We start from the raw sequence: 27,574 nt of genomic DNA, 5'->3' as shown, positions 1-27,574 counted from the left end.
TTATAACTCCTCACACCTTGGACAATACTGTAATAATGCCATATAATTAATTATTTTTAAAAGCATATTTTCTTTTGTCTTGAAAGAGATGGTTTCAAACGAAAGTTTAAGTTTGAAGGAAATGAAAACCAAATAACCATTGTTTAAAACCTGCACAGCAAAGTTGCCTACCATTTTTCCATGAGGAGAGGAAAGGGTTATTAGTTGGCAGATATTTTGAAAACAAAAAATTTGATTCTGAATTTAGTTTCTAGCCAAGGTGATATTCCGTATGTAATGCATAATAAGGAGACTGTATTGAGAAAATGTAGTCAGGCTGTTAAACAGATCAACTTTGAGATAATAGCTCTGCAGCAGCACATGAAAGAATAGCATTAATTAGACCATAGTTTCAGCATGATAAAACATTATTTTTAATTAATTCATTCATTAATATGAAAAATATTTATTAATATGAAAAATAAATTAATATGAAAGTAGATGAAAAAATCCCTTCTAATTCATGAATAAACAACACAATCACTCATTTAAGAAGAATATAACTATATTTTATTAAAATAATTGCTTTCAAGTAATTACAACATGTATTGCAAATCAATGGTGTAACCAAGAATTAAAATAATCAAACCAAAGGTTACAGTATTTAAACAACATTCTGAGAGTTTACAGGTGCTCAACAAGTAAACTGTGTAGATCTTCAGAACACAACTATAGTATCATTCTAGACAACAGACCATCCATGTACACAAGTACACAAGTCTCACAGTTTTCAAATTAAATTTAAAATGTCAACAATTTTGAACATATAAATTACTTAAAATCAATATTATGCCAACATTTACTTGTCATATAGTTCAATTTTAAAGCACAAAAGCTTACAGTATCAGCCTGAAATTTATCTCATATGCATAGTCAGAGATTATAAACTAGCTTTTAGATCCTTGATTTCTATTGTTTTATCAGAACAAAGTTTAGCAATCTCTTCCTTAGTAAACCCATATTCTAGAAGTATGTCTTCTGTGTGCTCTCCTACAAAAGGATCTCTTTTACATGATGGAACAGCAGGAGTCCTAGACAGAACAGGAGCAGGTCTAGGACTTATCTCTCCCGGATCATTTTTGATAAAAGAACTTCTTTCTTTGTTATGCTGATGTGAGGCAGCATCCTCGAAGGATAGAACAGGGGTCACACAGGCATCAGTGCTATCGAATATGCTGCACCACTCAGCCTGTGTCTTCTGTACAAATATGGATGCAAATTTTTTCTTCATTTCAGGCCACTGGGAGAAACTCAACTGAGCAGGGAGTTCATCTAAATTTAGCCCAAGACCTGAAAAGAGAAAAGTAAAGTTTAACTACAGTACAGCTTAGATAATTCACTAAGTGCTTCTCACAACTACATGTATTCCTCAAGAAGACAGTATTTTGCAGGCAATACTACAGTCACTTTGAACTTTATTTGGGTATCTGTGCAGGGCAAGGAGCAGAATAATAAAATGTTCTATGATACTTGCAATTAGACTAAACTGCATCAGCTACAGCCTTTTAAGTACATACCTATAACAAGCACTCATTTGTATGCACACTTCACACAAGCAGCAGCTGTCTCGAGGTAATAATGTCCTGAGAAAAGCTTGACAGTAGGATCATATTCTCTACCTGGCACTAGCAACACAGAAATCTGCTGAATGGATCCCGTACTATTGGGACACACATGACAGATGATAGACTTTGGACCTGGTTACTGCAAGAGTGATCTGCTTCTTCACTCCACTGTCCAAAGAGGCTCCAGCAGTGTCTCCTCCTCGCTCTGCTCCAGCTCACTCCCCAGGTTCCAATTCCCTCAGCCCTTCCACTCACCAGCTGCTCAATAACCCTGCTTTCCATCTCAGCTGCAAGGACCACCCAGGTAAGCACTAAGCACATCCCTTCTGAGACACCAGGGCAAAGCATGGGCACACAGGCCTTGTAATGACAATTTCCTAAACCAGGCAAGTCCCAGGTCTATCCCTGAACTAAGCATCCCTTCTCACTGGGGAGCTTACAGCTCTTCTGTGCTGCCAGCTTCCAATACCTCTTTCTGTTCTCAGGGATTCTGCTCTCTGCAGTCTCTGCCCTTTCATTCTGCTACTTCAAGGAGATGCAAGAATTTTTATCACTTATTGTAGAGATTATCTCAAAAAGGAGGTAAAACACAAGAAAGAGAAAAGGCAATTGAACTACAGTTTCAAATTGAGACAATTTCAAATGGAAACTACAGTTTCAAATGGAGGTATAAGCAGAATATATGATACTGAATACAAATCAGAAGTGACATGCTGAAGGCTGTTCTAACAGTCACATTTTGAAATCCAGGAGCATGAACACAGCAGGAAAAATTCAGAAAAAGCAGGGATACAAAAGAAAATAATTTGAGAAATTCGAAAGATGAGAAAACAACTATTATCATAATGCCTCAAAGTAACAAAAAAAAATTAGCTTCTTAGAAAATAGCAGTTCCCTATAAAATGTAAAGGAAATGTATAGCTTGGGTAATAGAGGGCTGTTTGCAGGCAGAATTTATGCAGACCTCCCCTTGCCTTTAGTTGTAGATAGGCAAAAAACACTTTAAATATCTTGTCTTCCTACAGCTTCCTTACCACTGAGTGAGGTAGATATATTGCTGCTTAAACATACAAGAAAGGGAGATAATTCCTTTTCTTCTGCTCTGTAAGTTCTTTCTCTCCATTCATAAACTGTACAATACACTTGGGGCCCACAGTGCCCCCCCAGTTTAACACAGTATTTAAGAATTTCACTGTTGATCACAAGATTATTAAACATAGTTTTGAAAATGAATACATGCTTTGAAATTGCACTTTGGTACTTCAAAGGAAAACACACAGAAATTGCCAGTCTCCAGACTCAGAAACACAGCCTTGCAGTTGCTCACTCTCACAAGAAATTCATCACAGTCAAAGACAAAATGAGTATTCTCACATCTTGTTAGAAAGACCTATGGATATCAGGATAAATGATACTACAAATGATCAGTCCTCATGGTTTTATCAAGCCCTTAATGCCCTTATCAAGCACCTTAAATCACTGAACTTACACTCTTGTGTCCATAACCATTCATGTAATCCTAAAAATGAGATCAGCTGAAGGTAACTCACACTGGTTGAACATCATGATCACATAAAAGCTAGCAGTATGTTCAAAATTAATTTTATTATTGATTTTCAAAGTCTTCTACTAGAGACTTACAGCGCAGTATAGTTTACTTATGAACTATGAGGTGAGGCAAATTTACCTTCCACCAAAGGAAATACTCACTACCTGAACTTCTGTCTCAAAGCATGAAATCTTGTCAAGTGGAAACTTTGTTTCACAGTACTCATTTTCTTATTAAGTTGGTTTGGTTTCTAGCAGCCAGTCCAACATGAGCAGAGCTCTACCATTATCCCATTACACAATTATTTTTGATGATTGTGGCAGATGGGAAGTTGGCTGAGCCTCACTGCACATTCTCTGGCAAACTGGAACAATATGCAGAACCTGGAATTTAATATTGCATGCTCATTTTCTGCTTACCACTGAAGACTTCAGTTTTAAACAGGATGAACTGAGAGCATTTAAGCACTACAGCTCCTCATTTTCCAGCTTGTGCTCACCATTTGTGGTGCAGATGAGCAGAATCAGCGCAGGAGTGACTGACTCAACAAGGAAACTATTGCATGGCACATAATTGTCTGGGATACCACAGGAGCACAGATTTCACTCAGTGTAATCAAAAGCAAAGTCTCTTTTACATAGAACATCTTATTAGGCAACCATGACTTAGTTCCAAGTCTTTTTGTTTAAATTTTCATCTAGGAGTTTTTGTATGGAAAAGCCTAATCAACCTACTTTAGCACACCTTGAAATTATTTTTGAAAACTGAAAAATTGTCTCCCTATAATAATGTAGCTTTAAATCTCCTTCAAATGCTATGGTTTATTGACATATATCCCCACATCGTTTATTGATGGAGCAAACTGAAATCTCTATTTCTACAGAACTTCTTAAAAAACTCTAGTAAAATCAGGCACTGATTTCAAGAGAAAGAAACCAGCAAAATTCATTAGATCAATCAGTGAAGTTGGTTTGGTATGTCAGAAATTGAAACAGTTTTTTTTATATTATTTCAGTCATATATTTTAAAAGCAGAGGTTTGTTCAGGATTTTCTTGGTTTAACTTGCTAATTTTCTTTTCAAAAATGTATGGTCATAGCAGAGTCATTCTGAAATTATGTTGTCATAACATGACTGAATAAAATCATCTAGCATGGGAAACCTTAATTTTGGCCTAAATAACAGCTGCAAGGCGAAGGCCATTGTTCTTTTTCTGGCTAAATAAAATTTGTTCTCAGTGTGAGAGGGAATTGAATTTCAGAATATCCCACATTTCAGAAGAAAGCAGTGGATTTTCATTAAACTTACTATGTAAAGTTTTTTCTCTGATCAAGGTTTCTAAAACTTCAGAATTTTTTAGGAAGTGACAGTTGATCAGGCCCACAGTACTACCAGGCCTCACTGCAAATGCACCCATAGCTGTACTCCAAGCCGACATACTCAATTACCACAACTGCAAATGTTTTGATGCAGCAGAGACTGGCCCTCTACAGAATTTGTACAATGCTTAAGGCTTATCATAATAAATAAATTAAAATAAAACAGAACATAACATTATGTATAACTGAGTCTAAAACATAATGAGAAAACTGTTTGCCCATGTTGAATGTCTCAATAACAATGTGATATTGCACTCAGTATACCAGCAGATTTTTAATACAGTACACAATACTTAACAATCACAAAATGGAGAGTCCTGTGGAAATCCTTGATAATTATGTAAACAATGTTTTTTAATGGCTTCTTAATTTTTTCCTAATATTTTTTTAAACAGAAGTAATACAAATAGGAGTACTGAAAAGTAGTATGAAAGGGGTACCATAGAGTAGGAACTGAAGTTCAGTACTTCAGCAACTGTCAGTGCTTTCCACATCAATGTAAGTGGACACTAAGCTCACCTTGTGTAACTGATTTCACACCATATAACTCAGAATCAAACCTTTACTCCCACCTGCTCCACAGTATTTACTGTGTTCTTCACAGCCCTTATAGCCTGGCTGCAGCAGACTAAGCACCTATTGCTGAAAAACAGAACAAACCTGTAGAAGCAATTCACAGGCCAGCTGAAAGACATGCTGTCTCTTTCTGTTGAAAGATTAAGGCTTAACATTAGTAGCAAATGTTTCTGCTATCAGATTTTTCAACAGATGCCAAGGCATTTTAGCTATTTATTGTCTGATTTTTGTAGTAATAAAATTAATACCAGCAAAAGGACTACAGCTAGTCTGTTAATAGCAAATATTCAATAGTGAGTTCAAAATACTTTTCCACTTCATCTGTTTTACATAGCTTCAGTTTTTCATAAAGTCTTTTGAAATTTATTTGAAATTTATTTAATTAATACATTTCTGGCAATTTCTGGCAACTGCCCCTGCTGAGCACAATCTACAAAGCCAACAATACTCTCAAACTAATGTGCTCTATTTTCTTAAATTTAGTTTCCCTCTGCAGCCTCCTTAAGAACTTTCCTCACCATGTCATTAACTGCACTTGGGTCCAGCACTGGGTTCCTGCAGGAACTCTGCAGGGAAACACTGAATCAAAACCAAAAGGAAATCAGTTCTGCTTTGGCTAAGCAGAATTCTGTGAGCAGAGACAAATTGTTCAGACATCACACTCCTTTCTCAATTCTGCAGTCTTCAAAACTCCAGCTGACATCTGCAACACCCATATGCTTGCACTCTCATTCTATGGGAGTGGCAAAACTAATCTACCCTCTGAATATGGACAGAGAGACATCAAGTGGTTTTTGAATATATTTTATCTGGAATAGCACCAAACTGCTCACCAGCAGAAGTGACCAGAAATATGGAGAAAAGCTATGAAACAAAATGATAGAAATTGCAACTGGACCATACCATTAAACCCACTTCAAAGCTGGAGTTAATGCCTGGAACAGATGACAGCCCAAGTCAAAGATCCTCAGATTTGTGAGGAAGCAATACAATTCTCACAAGCACTTTTCCCTATAATATTCAAAGGCTTAAATTCTGAATTTAATTTCTGCAATAGGTATCCCAGAAAGGAAATAATCCCTAAGTCACAAGAAGGTTCTGCTGTCCTAATTTAGTGAACTATTGCTTCAGAAAGATTTAAATCATAAGTACTGAAAGGAATATTTCCTATGTGAAAATCTGAACAGATCACAATGTGCACCTCAAACAAAATAACAAAAAGACTAGCTGCTTTAAATTCAATATTGTGAGAAAATCTTGATTTTGGTCATTTACTTTAAACAACACACTTTTACAAAATAAACAAAGGAAACTCAATGAGTGTAAACAAGCAAAGATAGGGATACGATTAATGGCAAAAAGCAAAATTTCCTCAAAGACTGCAGCATATATGTTGGATTTTTTAAATATGGCAGAAACAGACTGAAACACATGCAACAATGACTGCAGTTGTTGTCTACTTACAAGTGGATACACACTAGTTCTTTCCTGCTGGAATAACTATTTTTGAAACCTCAGCTGTTAAAATCAAGCAACTTCTCTGCACTGTAAACATAAGGAGTACTTTCAAACATGAAAATGAAGTTGTCCCGTGTGGGTGCCCCAACATAAGCAGAAGAATTCACAGTTGCTCTAAGTTCTAAATTTCTGGGAAACAACTACAAGAAAACCAGAATTTTAGCACTTTCCTCAGTAAAGAGTCATCTAAAGAAGACAGAGACCATCAGTGACCACGTTATATCACCTGGCCACTGGTTTCATCCATCACAGTCTTATCTTTAGATAACCTGGCTGAAAGGGAAAAGCCCAAGTCTTGCCCCATGATCAATAAAAGATAGCAGGACTGTCCAGAAAAAGTTGACGAAGAGTCACAAACAGAACCACATCCCTTTGCAGAATTTTGGTGCTTTTTGGACAAGTACAGATTCTATCCCAGTCCTGTAGCTTAACTGTGATTCAACATAGTCTCCAAAATACAAAATACCATAGGCCATGAATACTGCAGGCCAGTGTTTGATCACTTAAGCCAAACATATAGGTATTTGAGTATACAGCCTTATTTTTTTCTCATCTGCTTTGTACTTAATACAAGCACTTTCCCTGAAGATATTTATTGGAATTCCAAATTACCTAACTCCAAGGGCAAGGGCTTGCATTTTATTTTGATATAGTTTTATATTTACTTTTGTTCTTCAACTTTCTTTTTCAAGGTCAAGTTGCTTACAAATTGAGTTCACAAACAAGTTATTCTCAGGACAATTAGAGACAAAAAAGCATCATCCTCTTCAGCCAAGAAAGTGGCATTTCCAGACTTGACATTTGATCTGTCCAACATAATGCTGGACATGTCCCTGAGTCACTCCAGAAGCCTTCCTCATGTATTTCATGCAGCAGCATATCCCAATTTACATATTCCACACAACTGCATGGACTTTTTTAAGCTACAAGAGAAGCAGCCATTCACAGCTACAGCTGCACAAGAACCTGGGGAGCACCACAGGCTGCAAGAGACAAAGCCAAAGAATAAAGAACAATCTTTGGGATCCTGCTCACCAAAGGCATACCCCACCTTACAACCCCATAACACAAGAAATACACGAGCTGCAGATGAGAACAACTGCTTGCCCTCAACTGCCCAATGGACACCCTGTCCCTGAGCAGTGACCACCCACCAACCTCCCTTCCAGTTTTATTTCTGAGCATCATGTCCTGTGGTACAGAATGTCCCTCTGGTCAGCTGGGGTCAGTTGTGCTGGCTGTGATCCTTTCCCATTTCTTGTGCAGCCCCAGCCCTCTCACTGGTGCAGTGGGGTAAGGAGGAGAAAAGTCCTCAGTGCTGCGCAAGAGCAGCTCACCAGTCTCTGAAACACTCCTGTGTAATGGCACTGCTTCCAGCACAAACCCAAATCACAGATCCCTGCTAGCTACTGTGAAGAAATTCAGTGCTATCCCAAGGCAAAACCAGTACAAACTGTAGCATGGATACAATTCAAGGAATGCTAAAATTCAAGGAAAAATCAGGGGGAAAGAGACTGGGCAAGAATAAGGAACTACTCCCCTGGCAGGCTCACTGACTGGCCACATGAGCCATGCATGGAATAATGCGGTTCACAAAACGCCGGGTGCGCCCACTTTAGGAATCCTTTGCTGACACTCCTTGAACTCATTAACCAAAACTAAAACTAAATTGAGAACTTCTTGTAGCCTTCATATTCTGTGCAAAGAAAGAATAAATACTAAATTCTTTCAAGATTTTTTTATATTTTCATAAATTCTGTATGGAAAGCATGGCAATCTACCAGAGAACCACAACAGAAAAAAAAATTTAATTAAATAACCAATAAGAAGCTAAGAGTCCATGGGATAAAAGGGTTGAAGCACAAAACAAGTTCAGAAGATGCACCTGAACATTTGTTTTAATTTCATACAGTTAAACATTTTGCATAACCCATTCTAATTTCTTGAAAAGATAAATCATGATTTATGGTGATATTTAAAGAGCCTTAGTCAAATATAAATATTATATCCACAACTAGACACTAAAAGCAGTCTGAAATTGTGTGGAGAAAATTAATTATTTAAGCAGAATTTGCTTCCACAATAATTTTTTCTGTCAAGAAATACTAAAACTACTTACTGTGAACATTCCTTTCTGAAACAATTTAAATAGGTTTTATTTTTAATTACAATACAAATAATAGAAATGTTTTGAAATTCTATTTGCAATTGCAAAGAATTAGGTCTTTTTAAAGTATAAGAATCATTTAAACTAAGTGATTTGCAGAAAAAGTTTTTTAGTGCATCACCATTACAATAACTCCAAAAGAAGACTTGCAATTTAAGTGTAGTTGCTGGGGGTGAAAAGGAAACAAATTAATGGCTAGAAAGACAATTAACTGTTACACAACTACCCAACTAACTTCAGGAAGTGTTTGGCTTTTACAAAGAAATCACATTTCCCATTTCTTAGGAAGAAGCTTTCTACTGAAAGAGTGACAAAGTTCTGGAATGGTCTGCCTGGGGAGGTGGTGGAGTCACCACCCTGGGTGTGTTTAAAAGAAAGATTGGATGTGGCACTCAGTGCCATGGATAGCTGAGGTGCAGGGCATGGGCTGGACTCGATGATCTGGAAGGGCTGTGAACCATGCATCATGAATCAAAACCAACTGTGAAAGAATTCTCTCAATCATGCTTTGCTGTTATAAAACAATTGCTCCAACTTACTCACCTTTTATTAACTGGTTATAAAATTTAGGCTCAATTGCACCAACAGCCATGTATTTTCCATCAGAGGTCCTGTAGGTTTCATAAAAAGGTGCTCCGCTATCTAGCAGGTTTTCACCTCGAGGCTGGTCCCAAAGTCCCAAATTTTGTGTCTTCCACAGGAAAGAACTTAGGTATGATACTCCTTCTACCTTGAAGATTTAGAGAAAAAAAAAAAAAAGCTCCAGTAAATTAGCTGGCATGTTACCTAAATTCTGTATAAAACAAAGCAACAAAAAGCTATTACCAGTTCTGCCTTTTGCTAAGATTTTTAATGACAGAATCTCTGGTAAGGTTCTGTCATTAACCATTTCTTAAAATTTTCAATTACTGTTTACACTGCATATGTGAAATCATCTAGAATCAGAGAATAAGAAAGAACATAAATGTAGTCAGGCAGCTTCAGATGGACAACACACCTTCAATGCACAAAGCTTCCTCATTTAGCAAGTTTAGAGAATGAGTGAGTAATTTCAAGTGAGGGAAAAGCTTCTTGCCACTATACAACATTAAGCATTAGACAGCTATCAAGACCTTCTAAACCTCCTGAAACAAGGTATCTGTACCAATCCCATAAATACCAAATTTTTACCTCCTTTAAATGTACTGATTATAGGAAGACTGCTATTTTTAGCAGAAAATTTGAAGAAAATAAAATAAAATCTCCAACACTAAGTTAAAACAAAAACTATTCCCCCACTGTCATCACTGGCAGCTACACACACAGAGCAACAGAATCTCTACATAGACTTTGATGAATACAGTGCTAGAAAACATTATTAATCCCATTCCAAAATGCTTCTCAAATTTTTGTCTTTGTGCAGTACACCTAGATGAAAATTCAGTTTGTTCAGCTTTTCAATTACCAAGAGTGTACAAGTCTTTAAAAACAAATCACATACTACAGTTTTGCTCATCAGCGCAATTAAATTTCTTTCAAATGTATTGAAATTACTGCAAGCAAAGATAAGCCAGCTAATAGTGTACGGCCAGACACATACCAGGAGAACAGATTAAAACCTGAGCTGTATTATTCTGAGTATCACTTGATTCATGCATTTTCAGCTGCATGAAACTAAACTAATACTGTCTATAGAGAAAAGCATAGATACTGTGCCAAAAAAAAAAAAGGTTACTAAATTTTCATGCAGAAAGATCTATTAGTTTATACCTTTCTATGCAAAAATTTAAAACATGCAAATTGCTGAAGCATGCAGTCAAGAGGGCTTCTTCATTTAATGTGTGTTACTTCGGCTCTGCTTCAAGGACAAGAATACTTCCATCCTCACTGCCACATGTTAAAGTCAATTAAAGTACTTTCATATGAGAAAATACTGCATACCTTCATCTACATATCTGCAAAATTATTGCAAGGATGTTAAAATAAAGTTTGTTTTACTAATGACCTCATCTAGCACTGCTCATATTAACAAAAAATAATATTACACAAAAAGCACTGAAAGTAAGGATAATAAAAGATCGGGAATACATTAGAATAAGCCCTGAAAATTAGATTTTGGTGCTGACAAAACTCTTAGTCAGCAGCTGTACAATACCTATGTGCTACGTACCCAGGAAACACTTAAAATAAAACAGCACATCTAGTTTTGACTGGTATAGGGAGTTCAGAAATATCCCTGTCTGGGCAACTGGATAGCTAGGTTCTGCCTGAGGCCCACCACAATTCAGAGACAAGTAAAAAAAGTGTCTTAACATCTGCACCAGACCTCCAAAGGCATGTAAAAATAACATCACACACTCACTAATGTGGTCACTTTCTTTTACAACATGAAAGGGGTAACATGGAGAGACTCCACTTAAGTCTAATTGCAGAATGATTATAATAACAGTTATGTGTTTCATGTCTCCCTCACGTTAGAGAACATCTGCAGTCTCTGAAGCAGGCACAAGAATCCAGAGGCATCACCCTAATGGGAGACCTGTCTGCTCCACAAGCCTTCTGTTATTTCCACAGACTGAAAACAGCTCAAACAAAAGTGGGAATGAATCCATACCAAGCTAAACTATCCTCGTGACTGATGCAGGCTCCTAGGATGTGGGAGTTTTGGTTTTGAGTACCTCCAGGCTGAGAAAAACCTGGAACCTCAAGTCTTCTGTTGCATTGCTAAATGCTCCTGCCACGAGACTCTTATGCAAGCTATCGCTACCAGCATGCCTTCCTGTGGCTGTCTTTTCACAAAGAGTGAGTTATGCTCAGTCAGATGCCCACCACCAGCAGAAGGCTCTGTGGCTGAAACTCTAGTGAACCCCAGCTGTGGGCCTGACTCACATGCCTCTGTTCCAGTGTGGTGCAGGAATGCAGAGGTACAATTCTGCCTACTGTGTCACATCGCAGTGTTCACTCCACGTGGCAACTATCTGGCTTCCTGTAAGACAGCCATGATCCCCACAGGGTCAATGAGAAGGGACAGCAACCAGCAGGAATCAACTCAGGCCAGGCACAATTCTTCTGAGACAGACAGATGAAATTCTGAACCCAGTGTCTACTTTTTGCACAGTTTCTACTATAGAAAATTCTACCATGTGTCTGACTCTTTAACATATTCAGACTACCTAAATTGTACAACATCTTAAGTAAAGGGTCTCTTAAACAAAAAACAGTCTTAAAACAAAACAGCTGAAATGGCACAGTGTTGTGATTTTTAAAACAATTCCTTCCACAAAAAAAAAACTTAGGTGTAAAACCAGGCTCATCCACCAGTCAATTTACTGCTGATGATGCATGGATAATTTTTATCAACGATGTCACTGAAAGTCTATTCAAGAAATGGGGAATATGACCAAATATCAGGTAAAGTACATCCGGTGGTACTGGACAATATTCTGTCCATGTCACAGGTCACCAGGCACATCAGCAGGGAACTATAAATTCCACAATTCTAATGAGACAAAAAAAAAACTGGAAGAGACCATCTTAAGGGCTTAAGGGCTTAAAAAAGCCCCACAACACATTCCACTCCAAATGAGCTACAAATGTCATTAGAACATTAGCAGACTTAACTGATTTCTCTTCTAACAAATTCCTTTAATTCTCTGAATTATGACAAGGAAAATTTGATAATACTACAAACTACATGAAATATATTTTTCAGTATTTGAAGGCTTGTCACAATTCTCCACAGTTTTTCTTTCACAAATACTCTCCTTCAATTCTTCTTTTAGGTCATGTTTCTAGAATCATAATTTTTGTTGTGCTACTTGGGCTTCCTCAAATTAGCAACTTTGAAAGATGATGGTCAGCGTCTGAAACATTATTTTGCTGAGACTTCATAAACATTGACTAGGTTAGAGTAATTGCTTCAGAAACTTTACTGGCTCCATTTCCTGTTTATACATCCTAATACAGTATGTATGTGTTTTGTAACAGCATGATATTGTTGACTCATGTTCAGCTTGTGACTACTACGAACCCCCAGGATTGTACTTTAGCCAATTGTTCTCTCACTGTTACTGCATTTGTGCAGCAAATTGTTTCTGCCTACAAAGGACCACAGAGCAGCAATGTCTGTGAATGGCAGCCAGTTCTTTCAGGTCATTGCTCCAATGTGAAAAGGTCATTTTCAATTCTAACCCAAGTCCAGCACACTTGTAGTCCCTCACATACGTGTATCATCTGTAAATTTACTAAACACAGTCGCTCATCCATCATTCACCTTATTGACAAAAACAAAAGGAAAAAAGCCCCAACAAACATCTATAGAACTCCATTTGTTAAGTTTTTCATTTTGGCAATCAGCTACTAAAAACTTTTGTTGCAGTAAAAACATTAGTCCTGTTTTGCACTGTTCCCATAAAATTTTGATCTAGACCACAATGCCATGGACTGCTTCTGAAAACATCATGTGAATTTGTAAAAAACTTACTGAAATCAAGAAATCCAACATCTCTTGCTGCTCTACTATCTTCAAGACCCCTTCAACAAGGGGATTTGTTTAAATTAATGTAATTTTTTTTTCAATTTATATTTAAGGCCAAACCTTAGTCTTCACTAAGGGAGTATGCCTCAAACGGAGGTCAAATTTTAACTGCAACACTCATTAAAAAGAAAAAAGGAAGAACAAGAGAGGAGCAACAACATAAGTTTCAAAAATTAATGTAAATAGTTATTTTTCCTCTTTAAGTGGGTGGCCTTCAGTGGAAAAATATTCATTATTAAGCTAATTTAGCCTTTCATTTATTTTACAGCACATTCACAAAGTATCTGAAGTTGACTTCTTGGCAATGATCCACAGGCAGTGTAACTATCCCAGGGAACAGTGTTTCTAAATAAGATATGACCTGTCACAAATTCATAAGAAGATGTATCTTGAATAAAGCTAATGCGATTTTACTCCAAGAGTACTGTAATTTTTGCTGTTATGCAGTAAGCCAGTTGTTTACTATACACCCTATCTCCATACACCACACTTACTCTTCAAATATATAGTGCTAATACTTTGTGAAGTAGGCAGACAGGCAAAAGCAGAGAGAAGGGAGAGGCTGCATTGTGTGTTCTGTGACATAAGGATGTTATGGCAGCAGTGATACATGAAAATTGCTTGCATGTGAAGGAACAGCCATTTTATGAGATCCCTCACTTTCCCTTTCCCAACTTCTCAATTCTAAACCTTACAACGTCCTCCCTTTCCCAGATTTAGAGTAGGAGAACACCCAAGCAAGCCTAAGAAACCCCAAGTTCCTTGAGAACTTACCATACTTGCATCAATGACCTGCCCTTTGCCAGATTTGGCACGTTCAAAGAGGGCTATAACAATGCCCAGTGCACACATGACACCTCCACCAGCAAAATCAGCCAGAAGGTTTACAGGTGGAAAAGGATTTTCATTCTTTCTACCCAGCTTTGACAGCACACCTGACAAAAGAGAAAACAAAGCAAGGATAAGCATAAAATTATTATAAACATTCATTTCTACAAGTAAAAGTTTCATTCTTTTCAAACCATGCAAATAAATAAGGCATAAAGCAATCTTCTCATGTTTCCTATTTCTGCTTGGCTGACTCTTTAATTCACAGAAGAGTGAAAATATATGAAATCACAATACTGAAGATCTAATTAATTAAAGATATTAACAAAACTCTCACAGCTAAACGTTGATATTTTGACTAAAGAGGGATAAAATTTTAGTTTAAATAAAATTTTATAAAAATCCAACCCTGTGTGCAGTAATTCTATATTAGTACTTTGTACATGCATTGGATCTCACCCATAAAGAGGCACTATGAATATGTCTCAAAGCCACTTTGATAAAGTGTTCTTCTTTGAATATTTTAAAACAAAAATGCAGATGTATAGTCTTATGTGCTCATTAAAAAGGAACTAATAGTCATAACAAAGGATGTCACACTGACAACTGTACTTCAGTCCTATCCTCTGTCCCCAGCTACGTCTGGGAAAAAAAAAGTTGCACATAGGAACAGGTGACTAACTCAGGAAGGTTATCTCTGATTGCATGCAATGTAAACACAGGGAACCTATGTTTATGCCAGCAATTATGCAGAAACAAACGGAATTAGAGCAAAGGCTAAGCCAATTTACTTCAGTCAGAGCTTTGAATTTGTTAGCATTTCTCTGCCACCCTGAGCAACCTCTATACTGTAACCTTACTCTTGATAGTTGCCTCATAGCAATTCCCCTCGGGCAAGCAAGAAACTGCAGTGTGATCACCCCTCTCCTGTGTCTGCAGCCTGAGACTTGCAGAATACACAGTCAGAAATTCCTGAGAATTGCATGGTTCTGATGGACTGTTTAATTAACAAATAGTCTAATGCACTTCCTATGGGCAACAGAGTGCACAGTATAGTAATTTCCAAATCCTGCAGTGCAGGAGTAAAACCCCTGCTGCTGCCTAAAACCTTCCTTTTAATAGTTTAAAAAGTTGTCACAGGCACCAGAAAATTAATATTCCGACTTCTTTAGAGTTCCTAACACAAAATATTTTTCTACTTAAAGGAAGACAAAGCTTACTAGAAAAATACTCAAAATATGAGATCTCATTTTTGAGGAATGACACCTCTCAAACACCTTGCTCTATTTCTTTTTAATAGGAAGAAAAACTTGATCTGTGAAATTTCAAGCAAAATTATTTTAGGAAGCTATCACTAACCAAAAGACTACTGATTAAATCAGCTCCAGAGCTAAAAATCACTCTATTTGTAAACCAGAAAGTAGTACAAACTAAGGTAGGGATGGACCATGCTGTTTCTGTACTAAGTTTTTCCCTCCACTAATAGATAAAAATACCCTAATTCTTTGAAATCATCTTAACATGAAGTCAAAGTGTTTCAAATGAGACATCTTTTCTTTAATGTTTTCTACTCTCTAACAATTTTCCATGAGGGAAGACTGAATGCAGCTATAAAGAAATTTAATTCCACATCATTATGACTGCTCATAGTAGCAGATACCAGATCACCACGTTGGCATCGCCTCTGCTCCGTCCCTTTCTTGGAGCTACAAGAACTACTTTATCCAGTGGGAAGCCCAGAACTTTTGGGCCACTTTCCTCCTTCACAGGCATCAGTGACAGAAAGCAGTGTGAAGAGCAGGAGGTAGGGCCATGCATGGATGGGCAGCACCTGAGGTGTGTGCTTTGTTTATGTTTGCTACTGCATAATTGTAAAGCCATACCACTTAAAACCAGTGTAATGTCCACAACACCTTAATGAAATGTAGCATTTCCACTTTATTTGAAGCCTACTTCCTTTCAGTTGGGATCAGTGGAGACACATTTACAAGCAAAAAAGCACAAGATCTCAATTGTCTTGTGCTGCCTAGTTTTTCTATGCTCAAAAAAATCTGCTCACAAGCACATAAAATAATCTGCAGCCCTTTCAGGATTATAAGTATACAGAGTTTCTAGGAGAGGGGTGCTGAAGAAAATATTCAGTCCTCTCTTCAGATAAATATTCGGATACTTTATTCAGATAGAATAGCAACAACGAAGGAAAATAATGTACAGCCTGGGAAGACATGCTGATCCAGCCTGTAACGGTTTGCTGCTGCTGGAAAACATGTCCAGTACATGTTTCCTCCTTTGGTGTGCTGCCTGTTGGTTGGATCCCTCATTGAATGCTTCATCTTAACAACCCAGCAGAGACACCCTCATTTGTTCTGGCCAGTTTCTGACTTGTGAGGAAGTTTACAGACGGGCTAGGCAAGTGCCAGAGCTGACTAAAAGCATCAAGGAAAAGCACAGAGAAAGGAAAGCCCCATTTCATTGACAGTGACACTTCAGATCAGCTGTTTTATTAGACTGCACGTCAGATAAATTTTGAGCTACCTGCTTTCATCAAGTTCTTGAATCTTGATCAAAGGGAGGAAAGATGCTTTATTTAACAGGAAATTTTACAGCCTACCTGATAAAGCCATGTAATTGATGTCATGACCCGCAGACTTGGCATATTTTCCTGTCTGGCCAAAACCAGTAAGTCTAGCATAGATGAGTCTGGGATTCTCCTGTAGAAGGACCTCTGGGCCAAGCCCAAGTCTTTCCATGACACCTTCAAAAGACATAAGCAAGGAATTCAAATTCACATTTAATAATTCACAAAACATAATGGCTCAAAGTTAGATTATGCAACAGCAGAACTCAACTGCACTTTTTGAAGTAGCACATTGTACTTCAGTGTCCACATTACAACATGAACATTATCAATTACCAATATACTGCATAAATTTTTAATATAAACCAAGCAGAAATTAGGCTTTAGGGGATCTTTTTTTCAGCTTTTATTCCTGTTTTACCACTGGACGAGAAAGCCACCCAAGGCTAGTAAAACAAGGAAAAAAACCATTTTCTGTATCCAAATCCCTTGAATATTCATCTGTACTTTTCTGCAATATACCTTCCTCACCATTTCTCAGTAGCTCTTGTTCCTGTGTGTTTTAACTCACTGATGTGACTGGACCATGCCACTATTCCACAGATGATCTGTAGGAACCACACACCAGTAAATGTGTTCTTTTTTTATTGCAGGGAATAAAGAATTTTTAGAATCAGTGGTATATAAGCTGAATCAGCACGGATTTACAGAAATCAAAGCTAAAATTTTAATCTTGCAGTGGTTTTAAGAGAAGAAATTTGAATTGCAAATGTGAATTGTACTTTCTTACTGGTTCAGTGCAGTTTGGTCAGACTTTTACCAATAGTCTATAATGGCACTGCAAGGCCACATATTTCAGAATTGAAGGGATAACATAATTTCAATTCCTGCTCCACCCCAAAATCTATTATTCCAGCTTGTTTCACAAAATTAATCTATATTTTTACTACATCACTAATTTCATACAGATCCATTTCTACTGCACTAACTGCTGGGCAGCTGCAAGTGATTAGTCCCAAGAAGAAAGCAGTGAAATTTGGCAAAATGCATGATTTTCAAGCACACGAATGGAAACAGGGTGACAAATAACCCCTCTGTTGTCACAAAGTCCTTGCTGCAAAGTTACACATGCCTTGCAAGAAATTGTTCTGCAGCTCGGGCCCCCAGCTTCTGTTTTCCAGCTGTCTCATGATGGGTCACAGATTTATGTAGTTCACTTACAGGCCCTTACAACCTACTATCTATTTACAAAATTGCCTGTACCTCCAGCCATGAAAAAAACCCAGCAAGTGCCCATAAAAACAAAGAAAACAACATTTCATTAACAAAAAACCCAGGAGACTAGCTACAAGGAAAAAGTGGAATTTAACTTCCATTTTCTTTTAGCTCACCTTCTGTAGAGTAAACAAACAAGGTAAGGTAAGAATAAACCCATTTTCTGAAGAAAAATAATTACTTGTGACACACAATTTGTCCATGATGTATGATGTCTAAACAACAGTCTCCTATTCCTAAACTGTCTGTAACATCTCCCAAACATTTCAGCTAGCTCCTCAATGAAGCATGATTACAGAAAGGTTTGGGTTGGAAGGGACCTGTAAAAGTCACTTACTCCAAGCCCCTGTTGGGAGCAAAGACATCTTCAACTAGATTTGTGTACACAGAGCCCTGTCCAACCTGACCTTAATGGCATTTTTTCTATCAGAAGAGCACCCTCAAGGAGCACCCAGGGATACTGACATAACCATCAGGTGAGTGCCTGTGTATCTATTGATCTTAAAATGGCATCAATTTTGCTACTGAAAATCAGATGTTATGCACGCCTATATGTGGTTAATTAGGAAATATGCACACTATAATTAAAAAATGAACTGAAAGTTCTCTTTAAAAAATTCGTTTTGAAAAATTCTGTAATTGATTATTTGAAGAATTTGTCTTACTTTTAACCTAATGTTAAAAATGGAAAGTACTTGCAAAAACACAAGGAAGTTTTTCATAAAGTAGATTTAAGACTGGCAGGAAGCAATCAGTTTGTAGAGTGCAACTTTCTAAAATTAAACATGATGTTTAAAGATGAAGACTGTAGTTCATAACCTGGATTTGATCCTGAATCAGAGTAACCCTGTATAACATAATCATACTACTCTATTTAACGCACACAACTCTTATATTCCTCTCCCTGGGATTTGTGCTTTGTAAATGTGTACCCATAATGTCAGATCTCCTGTCTTCAGAGGAACTGTAAGATCAAACTCTCACCGGCACAGCAACCGTGAAGTGAGCTGCACTTTAGCAACAGGCCTGCATATCACACAGGATGGTGCTCCCAGCTTGGTCTGACCCCTCGGCTCGGACACCCTTCTGCTCATTCAGGGCTCCAAGCACGGTGTGACCCTTCGGCGCGGCCACCCTCCGGCTCCTCCACAGCCCGGCCGGGAGCACGGCCCTGTCTGAGGGCTCTCGGCGGTTCCTCCTTGTGGTTTCACATGGCGGCCGCACTGCGCAAATCCCCCACACAGTATGCGCCCCTAGCGCCTCCGGAGCTGCTCCCTGCCCGCTTCCCACCCAGAATCGCAGAGGCCGCAGACAAACGGGAGCCCCTCAGCGACTGACCGGAGCTCCTCAGCACGGGACCCGCGGCCCCGCAGCTCCAACCTCCCGCTCGCCCCCCACAGCCCGGCCCGGGCTGCCGCGGCCGCAGCGCCGCCCCGGCGCGGTTCCGGGCGGCCGGGGCCCCTCACCGTGGCGGAAGGGCTCGATGAGCACGTCCGCCCCGCCGCACAGCCGCCTCAGCACCGCGGCGCCCTGCGGCTGCTTCAGGTCTAGCGCCAAGGAGCGCTTCCCGCGGGCCTGTACGTCTCCGTGCGGTAAGGCCGCGGCGGACTGGGACAGGCGGTCGACTCGCACCACCTGCGCCCCAAAGTCGGCGAGGATCATCCCGCAGAGCGGCGCGGGCGCCAGCCCGGCGAGCTCCAGCACCCGCACCCCGCTCAGCGCCATCGTCACGGCCTCCTCTGCCGCTGTCGAGCGCCCATACACCGATCGCGGAGGCGGCCCGGGGCCCGCCCCCCCCGCTCCCGCGCGGCCCCGGGGCCGGGGCGGGCTCCTGCGGCCCCTCGCTCGGAGGCACCGGCCCCGCTTCTCCGGGTGTTCCCCCCGAGCCCTGTTCGCCCGCGGGCGCCTCCACCGCCTCCGCGCCGGCTCGTGGTGAGGAGGCGTAGGCGTTCTCTTGCAGCGGGATCGGCACGCAGCTGCTTTTGGGGGAATCTCCCTGTCCGACCATGCCGGAGCCAGCCCCCCTGGCCGTCAGACCCGCACCACCGGAGCTGGCACCGAGGCCCTTGGCAGCGGCGCAGCCCCCCACACTCACACTGGCTCTCCCATAGCAGAGGCCCAGACGAGCAAATCCTTCAAATAATTTAATCGTGATGCAATAACCAAACAACAAAGAGTGATCCCCTGCCTCCATGTAGGGACCCCGAACAAAGGAAACCATGGGCTTTTACATCCCTACAGCCCAAAGGCAGGAAAGTCACAGAATCACAGAACCGTTCAAGATGGAAGGGACCTCCAGCATCGTCAAGTCCAGCCTTTGAAGTCTGAGGCTGGGTGCCGTCGTGTCCAGCCGGTCTCCTGGCCGGGCCACAGGTCCCTGTGCCTGTTGTTAGGAAAAAGGTTAGGAGCCCTCGGCCTGGGGCTCCAGCCGTGCCCGAGGCACCTGCATGGCCCAAAACCCCCACACCCAAGGCCCCCAGGTCACAAGGTGGGATATTAGCAGGACACGTGATTAAAACTTGGGGTTTCTTTTCGCCAGATGTTTCCTTAAGGAGGGCTGCCAGGCCCTGTTATTCTTGTGGCATCAGCTGCTTGCAGGAACCGACATAAATCCAGAAAGGGTGATGAAATCTTTGGCATTGTATTGACACAGCTTTTCAAACTTAGGCTCTGCTCCCAGTATTTCAGGTTACCGGGATACAGACAGAGCAACTCATGCTGCCATTATAAATTTCTTTAAATTGGTTAGACTGTGAAAACCTGTAAAGGCTGCTAATTTGAATGCAGCAATTTTTCTCATTCTATAATAACAGGTCTGTTATACACCCTTCATTTTTTGTGCAGACACCAGGTCCTGTAATGCAGGCACTGATTATGTCCACTGCTATGGTGGTACCCACAAGAAATGGCCAGGAGAAAAGTATTTGCATTTTCATTCAAATGAAGCTGGCTAGTTTTGTTTGTTATCCATCTCCCTTAGAGACGCCATTCCATGTAATGGTTTGTGTTCACTGACATTAGGATGTTACTGTGACACTGTGTTTCTCTAACTAATTTTCAGTTTCATTTGTCTCCTCACATCTTCAGGTCTTGGAGTTTATGTTGAATACGAACAGGCAATTTCTGTTGTATCACCTTTGATTTCACCTGATGCTCTTTAGTTTACCCCATCTAAATAACACCATAATCACACACTGGAAAATGTCTGGATTTTGCTATGGTTTAACTGAGCAGTCCTTTGCACCTGCTGTTTAGTTGTCATCCAGAATTACAGCGAGTGATCTGTGGCAGAAACATTTAAGTCAGAACCCTATTAAGTTATTTCAGTCTCAGGGAGGTGAGGGCAGCATTTTATAAGCATTAACTCCAGTTTGAAAAATTGGATTTTACCAAACCAAAAAATAAACAGGCATGAGAGAGAAACAGATATTCTAATCAACCATGAGATGAAGGCTAATAATTTGAGTCCAGCAAACTCTCCTGAAGTAGCAAGTTGGCCAACAGAAAATATATGTTATAAATAAGATCTTCTCTACCATGGGCTTGCAGTGTGCAAAAAACAGTGTGATGTTCATCTGTGTGATGCCATTTAATACTTCTAATTAATAAGCAGCAGCAAAGAGAAGGGCACATGAATTCACCATTGCAGAGGTAATGGGTATGTGAAAGGAGTTGTTTTGGGATTGAATCCGCACTGTCAGAGTGCTCGTGTGTGCTTTATTCTATTACATCAGTGAGTTGCTGTCTGTGTCATCCTGTGAAATGCATCTTTCACAGTCAGTGTTCAAAGACTGAAATTGTTTTTACTGTGACTTGTATCAATATATCTTGCAGAGCTGTAGGCACTTTTGCAACACACACTGCATGCCAGACTATTACTTTTGGTCTCAGATTTGTTGATTACAATTATCCATACATTTCAGTCCTTTGGAAAAATACTAAGGCAGCAATGTGAAGTTACAGATGTACACAAAGTCTGGATTCTCCTCTTTCACATGTATATTGTTTACAATTTAGTCCATCCTAATGCATGGCTAAAGAGATACTGATATCTGTAGGGTTTGTATTGATTTTGTTAAAGGAAGAAGCAAAAATTACATTGGTTATAATATTTCAAATCTTTGTAACTATAATTGCCTGAAGATGTAAGTAGCAGGTGAAATTTCTCTACTAAATTGAAAGATACCTGCATTAAACTGAAATTGAGAACTTTAAATATTTTCATGGAATTTTATGGTAGTTTTGTGCCCCAAGCTTGTAAAAGCTTTGAAACATGGTTGCTTTATCCCAAAGCTTGCATTTATGCCTTGCCTGAATAGAAGCTGTGCTCCATTCATAGTGCTTGATACCCACAGAGGTGGTGTGGGGGATCCTCCACATTTCTAACTTCGTTCCTTGTGCTGTTGTGACAGACACACTGTCCCTTATACAATGTTCCTGCTAAATGCAGCACCTTAATCTCTGCCATTTCAATGGATCCATCAGTTTGGAGCATCACTTTGCTTTTCTGTGTTTCCGTGCTTCTGTGTGAGTGTGGATTTGTGCACTGCTGCTCTCCCAAGTGTACATCCCACCACTCAGCAGCAAAAAAAATCTATCCTGAGATCATTATATCCTTCTAAAGCAGCTATGAATTCATGCTACTTGAAAATCTGGCTGTCTGTCTGAAATCATGAATTACAGATGTAGAAATAAAATCTCTGTCTCATCTACAGAAGGTAATTGTATAAGCTGCCCTGTTCACTAAAGTAGACATATTCTTGAAAAACTGCAGTTTGCAAGTTGTTTTAGTCCAGTCAGTCACTGAGGTGGTGACCTGTCCCAGCTCAGCTGAACAGGCGTTGCCTTAAACTTTCACATTGTCCGAAATTTGCCCTCTCCTACTCTGGTAAGTATGAATTTCAGGTTACTGGGATTACAAATTACTGATGCCTGTGACGGTGGTTTCTGTACTTTGGACCTCAACCCTTGTACCTGAAGCAAAATATTTTTCTTTCCTTTGAAACAGAGGATATGGTATTAATGTGCTTTCATGATTTAGATGAAGAGAATGGCAAGAAACTGTATATAGCTAATCTTTATTTTTGGTAATCAGGAGAAAATAAATACTTTCCTGTGAGTTTATTGTTAACTAGTATTGTAGAGGCTGGAAACTCTAGACTGGGATTATTTCCACATTTTGTTTGCCTGAATACTGAGCTTGAAATCTGTGCTGGATGCCACATGAACTCCTGATTAGCCACCGTGCCCTAAACTTACCTCCAGTGAGCCATTCCTGCCAGATAACACTGTCTGCCACATTCCCCAGTGACAATTTCTCCTGCATTGCTAGGGCAATGGATTGAGAAACCTTTATTTTTATTAAGTGTTTCCATCATCTTGCCCATGAGCCATTTACGGTGTGTCTTATGGCATACCTAATACTTTTTACTTATTTTGTGAGTCTTTAATGATTTGACAGAACATGCATTCTGAGGAGCAGGTTGTCTTGGAGGAAAGAAAATGTTGATCTGAAGTGATGCAGTATCTGAAAAATTTTCCTTAAAATAACTATGCTTCTACTATTTTCTAGTTAAAAAATGAACATGAGACAAATTAAATTCCATCCAGCGCTTCCAGCTGCAGACCAGGACTTGCACGAGGCAGAATGGCACAATCTCTGAATTCCAGTTTCCTGGCCTGAAATTCTAGTCTTTGCAGACTTCCTTGACTTTCATCATCTTTACTATGCTGTAAGAGCCTGAAGTGTTTTTCTGTCAAAAAACTTCCAAGATGGGGAAAAAAAGCCCTCTTATAAAGTATTCTAAAATGAAGGGAGCTGCAGTTAATTTAATTCTGCTAATCTTTCTTACATATTAGTGTTCACTATTTTTACAGTAAAGTCACTTTTTTAACTGTACATTTGGATGGAGTTACTGAATGAAGATGTTCTGTATATTTTTCTTCCTGTCACATTCCAGTATATGTGCGAGTCCTTATTCAGCAGGAATCTTATACTTGCTGCTGGACAAGGCCAAAGAGGTAGCATGTGACTAGATGATGGGAGGATCACACCATGAGACACATTCACAGGAAACAGAAGCTGAGATGTCAAAGATAATTTGAACATGGGTGTTTCCACTCTTGGTGTTATAGCAATGTGATTCTTTTTAAAAACTGTTTTTTGTGGATTTTTTTTTAAATGTCTGATGGACTGTTTCCAGAAAAGCAGGAAAATAGCCCTCAATTTGTGCAATTTTTCAGCAACTGATACAAGGAGTCTGTTTAATAGTACATTGCCACATGAGGGTTTTATTATTCCGTGAATGTGTTAATGGAGGATAGCTTGCTCCATTCCAAACACAGATGCACAAAATTGAGCCTCCCTCACTCTCATCCTTAAGTCTTCATGTCAACATCTGTGCACTGAGTTTATCAGTCCAGTGGCAGAAGACTGGAAATTAATGGGGGGCTGCAGATGCTCTAATTCCTTCTAAAACTGTGTGGTTTGGCCCAAGAATTAAAGGGGCGCTCACCCTTTGGTGTAAGCATGAACCTGGTCATACTAGGAATTGCACCTTCTATCAAGTTCTTTTAATTTATGAGGATAGTTTCTAGAGTTTTCTTCACTAGTATCTGAGCATGACAGCCTTTTGTTGTCTCAGATTTTTAAATCTGAACTGATCACCAAGGCTGTATTTTCTTTGGTTGTTGAAGCAGAACTAACTGCAAAATAGAGGAACTTTGCAATGGATTCACCAAAATTAAGAACTGTAGGTCTTTTCACACACCACTCAACGACTCCCTGCGTGTTTTGTCCTTGTGTGACTTTTTTTTTTTTTTTGTTCTGAGCATGAAAGAATCATTTTAATAATCTGAACTAAGAAGGAGGCAAAAAAGTTTTAATTCAAAGCTACTTCTATTAAAAATTGCTTCAGAAAACAGTAGATTGTAACATGGGAAGCTCAATGAAAGAGAGGGGAAGATGAAAGACCTGAGTGTAAAGTTTGTTCCTTATTCTCTCTTTAGAAAAATACTACTTTATTTAAAGATCTCCCTTTGGCAGGCTTCTCAGTGAGGCTGAGACTGCAAACTATTGTCAGTCTAAGCTGCCTTTTCAGTCAATCAGTCCACAGACTTAACTTCTGAAAGTAAAACCATAAACTTATTTCTTTTCTCACAGAGTTCTAATTAAACTTTCTTTAAACACCATTCATGAAATTCAGACCCAGGCCTGTAACCTTTTTCTCCCATTTGGTTTCATTCTAGTTCATGTTTTTCTTGCACAGAGGTTGTGTTTTACCCCTGCCAAGGGCGTGCACTCAGCATCTCTTGAGTTGAACGCAACCCTGTTTTGCAAAATGCTCATGACAGAGCTGGAGATGAGAGTTGCTTGCAAGGATGTCACTGCAGATCCTGGAACTCTGGGGGAAGGGAGGAGCAGGACTTGGCTCCGTGTTGAGAAGCATTTTCTGCTGCCAGGATGCCAGCACCTACCACAGAGGTCGAATATCACCTACCAAACCACAACTCTCATGGCAGGCAGGGACTTGTGGGTCTTGCCAAGTTTTGGTTAAATCTGGGAGCTCAGGAAGGGGGAGAGATACAGATTCATTTTAGCAGAGACAAGAAGCCATTAAGTATACTCCAAATTACAGCTTTGCAGTTTCCAGAAGGTTTTTCAGCTCTAACACAAATTACAAGATACCATGTATTTTATAACAGAGGATAAAAGCCTCTTGTAAAAGACATTTTGTCTTGAGCATCTGCTAAGCAAGAGTCTTTCAATTATCAGCAGCAATGGAAAGATGACTAATCTTCATGAACATTTCTGAGAAAAAAGATCATATATTCCACATGACTTACTGAATATAAAGCATGTTAATTTTAGAGAAGAACATAAACACACACACACACTCGTATTCACATCAGTTGCTGTATTTTGAAGATCTTCCTTCTTCTTTTGAAGGAAATGAATACGTAAGTTAACTATTTATTTGTAAAGTATTATGACACTTAATCAGCGGAGATTGCATGCAGTAAATTGTGGAGAAAAGGCTGCTGAGATTTCAGTCAAAACCTAGGAATTTTAACTTTAATGTAAAAAACTGTTTAGCTTTAACATTGGAACTGCTCTTTGTTTGTCAAAGGAGCTTTTGTGATAATTCTTAGTTACCTTCCCCTCTTAGCCGGCCATTGCACAAAACTCATGAAAACAATAAAAAATGGCTAAGGCAAAACATTACTTTCTTTTATATTATGGCCATTATAGTAGATAATAAGATAAAAAGTAGCTTAAAATTAGTGTATGTCATACAGTTTCTAAGTGCTTCCTTCTGATCAAAATGGCTTAAAATGGCCATGTTACAAAAGAAGAGTAAGTCCCCAAAGGAAACCTTACAGATTTAAATTTTATGTATATGTGTGTATATATATACACACATGTAAAATAAATGTATTTTAATCCTTAATACTGACTTTCTCCCATTCAGTAGCAAATGAATGCTTAGGAAAAGCATATTAAAAAGAATATCTCTCTATTGTCTCCAAATGGTAATGTCCTTGGTAAATACAGATGTCAGCAAACCAATATAGCTTTGAACCATTAATCTTTATTGAATAAATGTGTGTTTTACAAAGTAAGCTTAACAAAATAACATGGTCTCAGGTTTTGAAAACCTATGTGGCACAGACCTGATCCAAGTTGATACAGAAATTATTAAAACACATCAGACAACAGTTCATTAAAGCTAATATTTTCAGTGGTTGATGCATAAAACTGAAAAAATCACAAGTCATAATCATCAAGTATCAACATGCATTTTTCTTCATAAGATGTGGTTACATACGCTAGGAACGTGTACAAGGACATACAAATTCCTGGGGCAGATTTCAATTCATTTGCTCTATTGTTGTTCTACTGATACCTGTATCCAGTATAAAAGAATTTCAATATTTTCCTAACCCCATCTTCCTGTTATACATTAATGGCAGGTAATATCTGATTAAAATGTAATGTCTGTATAAAGGAATTTATATTTCATTCATTTTTGTGTGGAGAGTCGGAACAAGGTACATTCAAACTTCAGTATTGATTTTAGTGCTCATTGAAATGAAAATAGCAAGATAGAATTTCAGGTACCCAAATTTTGAAAAGTCAGTGGCATGAATGCTGAAGAGTGGCCCAGTGTATTGGGACCAGAACTACTAAGCCAGCTAGCATTTACTTTCACCAGTTTAAATACTGAACTGGCTTAGCTGCTGCTTTGCAATGGTTTTTCCTGAAATTCTGATTCTTGGAAGACTGCTAGGAAAACTGTTTCAACAACTTCACTGTTAAGTAAATATGCAATATTATAAGGTATATCCTTCTGGAGGAGCTCCACACCACAAAGTTTGTTTATCTCTGTGCTGTTGGTGTATCCTGATTTCTCTAGCGTATCTGCCTTTGCTTTGACACCCTGCACTGGCTTACATCAGGTTTTAAAAATTCTAAGGCTAGGGGGAAACATTACAGTTCCCCTGCCTGATCCCCTTCACACTGCAAACTAAATTACCTTAGCTTCAAGCTGCTACTAAGGCAAGAACTACTGACATTCTTCTTCT

At 39.1% G+C, this 27,574-nt stretch overlaps 1 protein-coding gene across 1 annotated transcript; it reads right to left on the bottom strand.

Annotated features, from left to right (window-relative positions):
- Nucleotides 1-526: 526 nt before the first annotated feature.
- On the bottom strand, nucleotides 527-19,766 carry AMACR (alpha-methylacyl-CoA racemase). Its single transcript, XM_054283553.1, has 5 exons — nucleotides 19,456-19,766; nucleotides 16,748-16,891; nucleotides 14,083-14,243; nucleotides 9,336-9,522; nucleotides 527-1,329 (listed from the first exon to the last, which is right to left on the bottom strand). The coding sequence occupies exons 1-5, from the start codon at nucleotides 19,712-19,714 to the stop codon at nucleotides 920-922; spliced, it is 1,161 nt and encodes a 386-aa protein (XP_054139528.1). The 5' UTR covers nucleotides 19,715-19,766; the 3' UTR covers nucleotides 527-919.
- Nucleotides 19,767-27,574: the final 7,808 nt, after the last annotated feature.

This window comes from Melozone crissalis, unplaced genomic scaffold (assembly GCF_028551555.1).
Source record: "Melozone crissalis strain CALT ecotype California unplaced genomic scaffold, PUWL_Pcris_2 ptg000036l_1, whole genome shotgun sequence".
NCBI classification, from domain to species: Eukaryota; Metazoa; Chordata; class Aves; order Passeriformes; family Passerellidae; genus Melozone; species Melozone crissalis.
This window is presented reverse-complemented; position numbering and strand designations above follow the sequence as displayed.

Excerpts from the sequence above, each read along its gene's own strand:
- AMACR (XM_054283553.1), bottom strand. The coding sequence starts at position 19,714 with ATGGCGCTGAGCGGGGTGCGGGTGCTGGAGCTCGCCGGGCTGGCGCCC. Across the intron at positions 14,244-16,747 it reads CAATTACATGGCTTTATCAG|GTGTGCTGTCAAAGCTGGGT; the intron begins GTAGGCTGTAAA and ends CTCTTTTGTCAG. Across the intron at positions 1,330-9,335 it reads TTATAACCAGTTAATAAAAG|GTCTTGGGCTAAATTTAGAT; the intron begins GTGAGTAAGTTG and ends TTCTCTTTTCAG.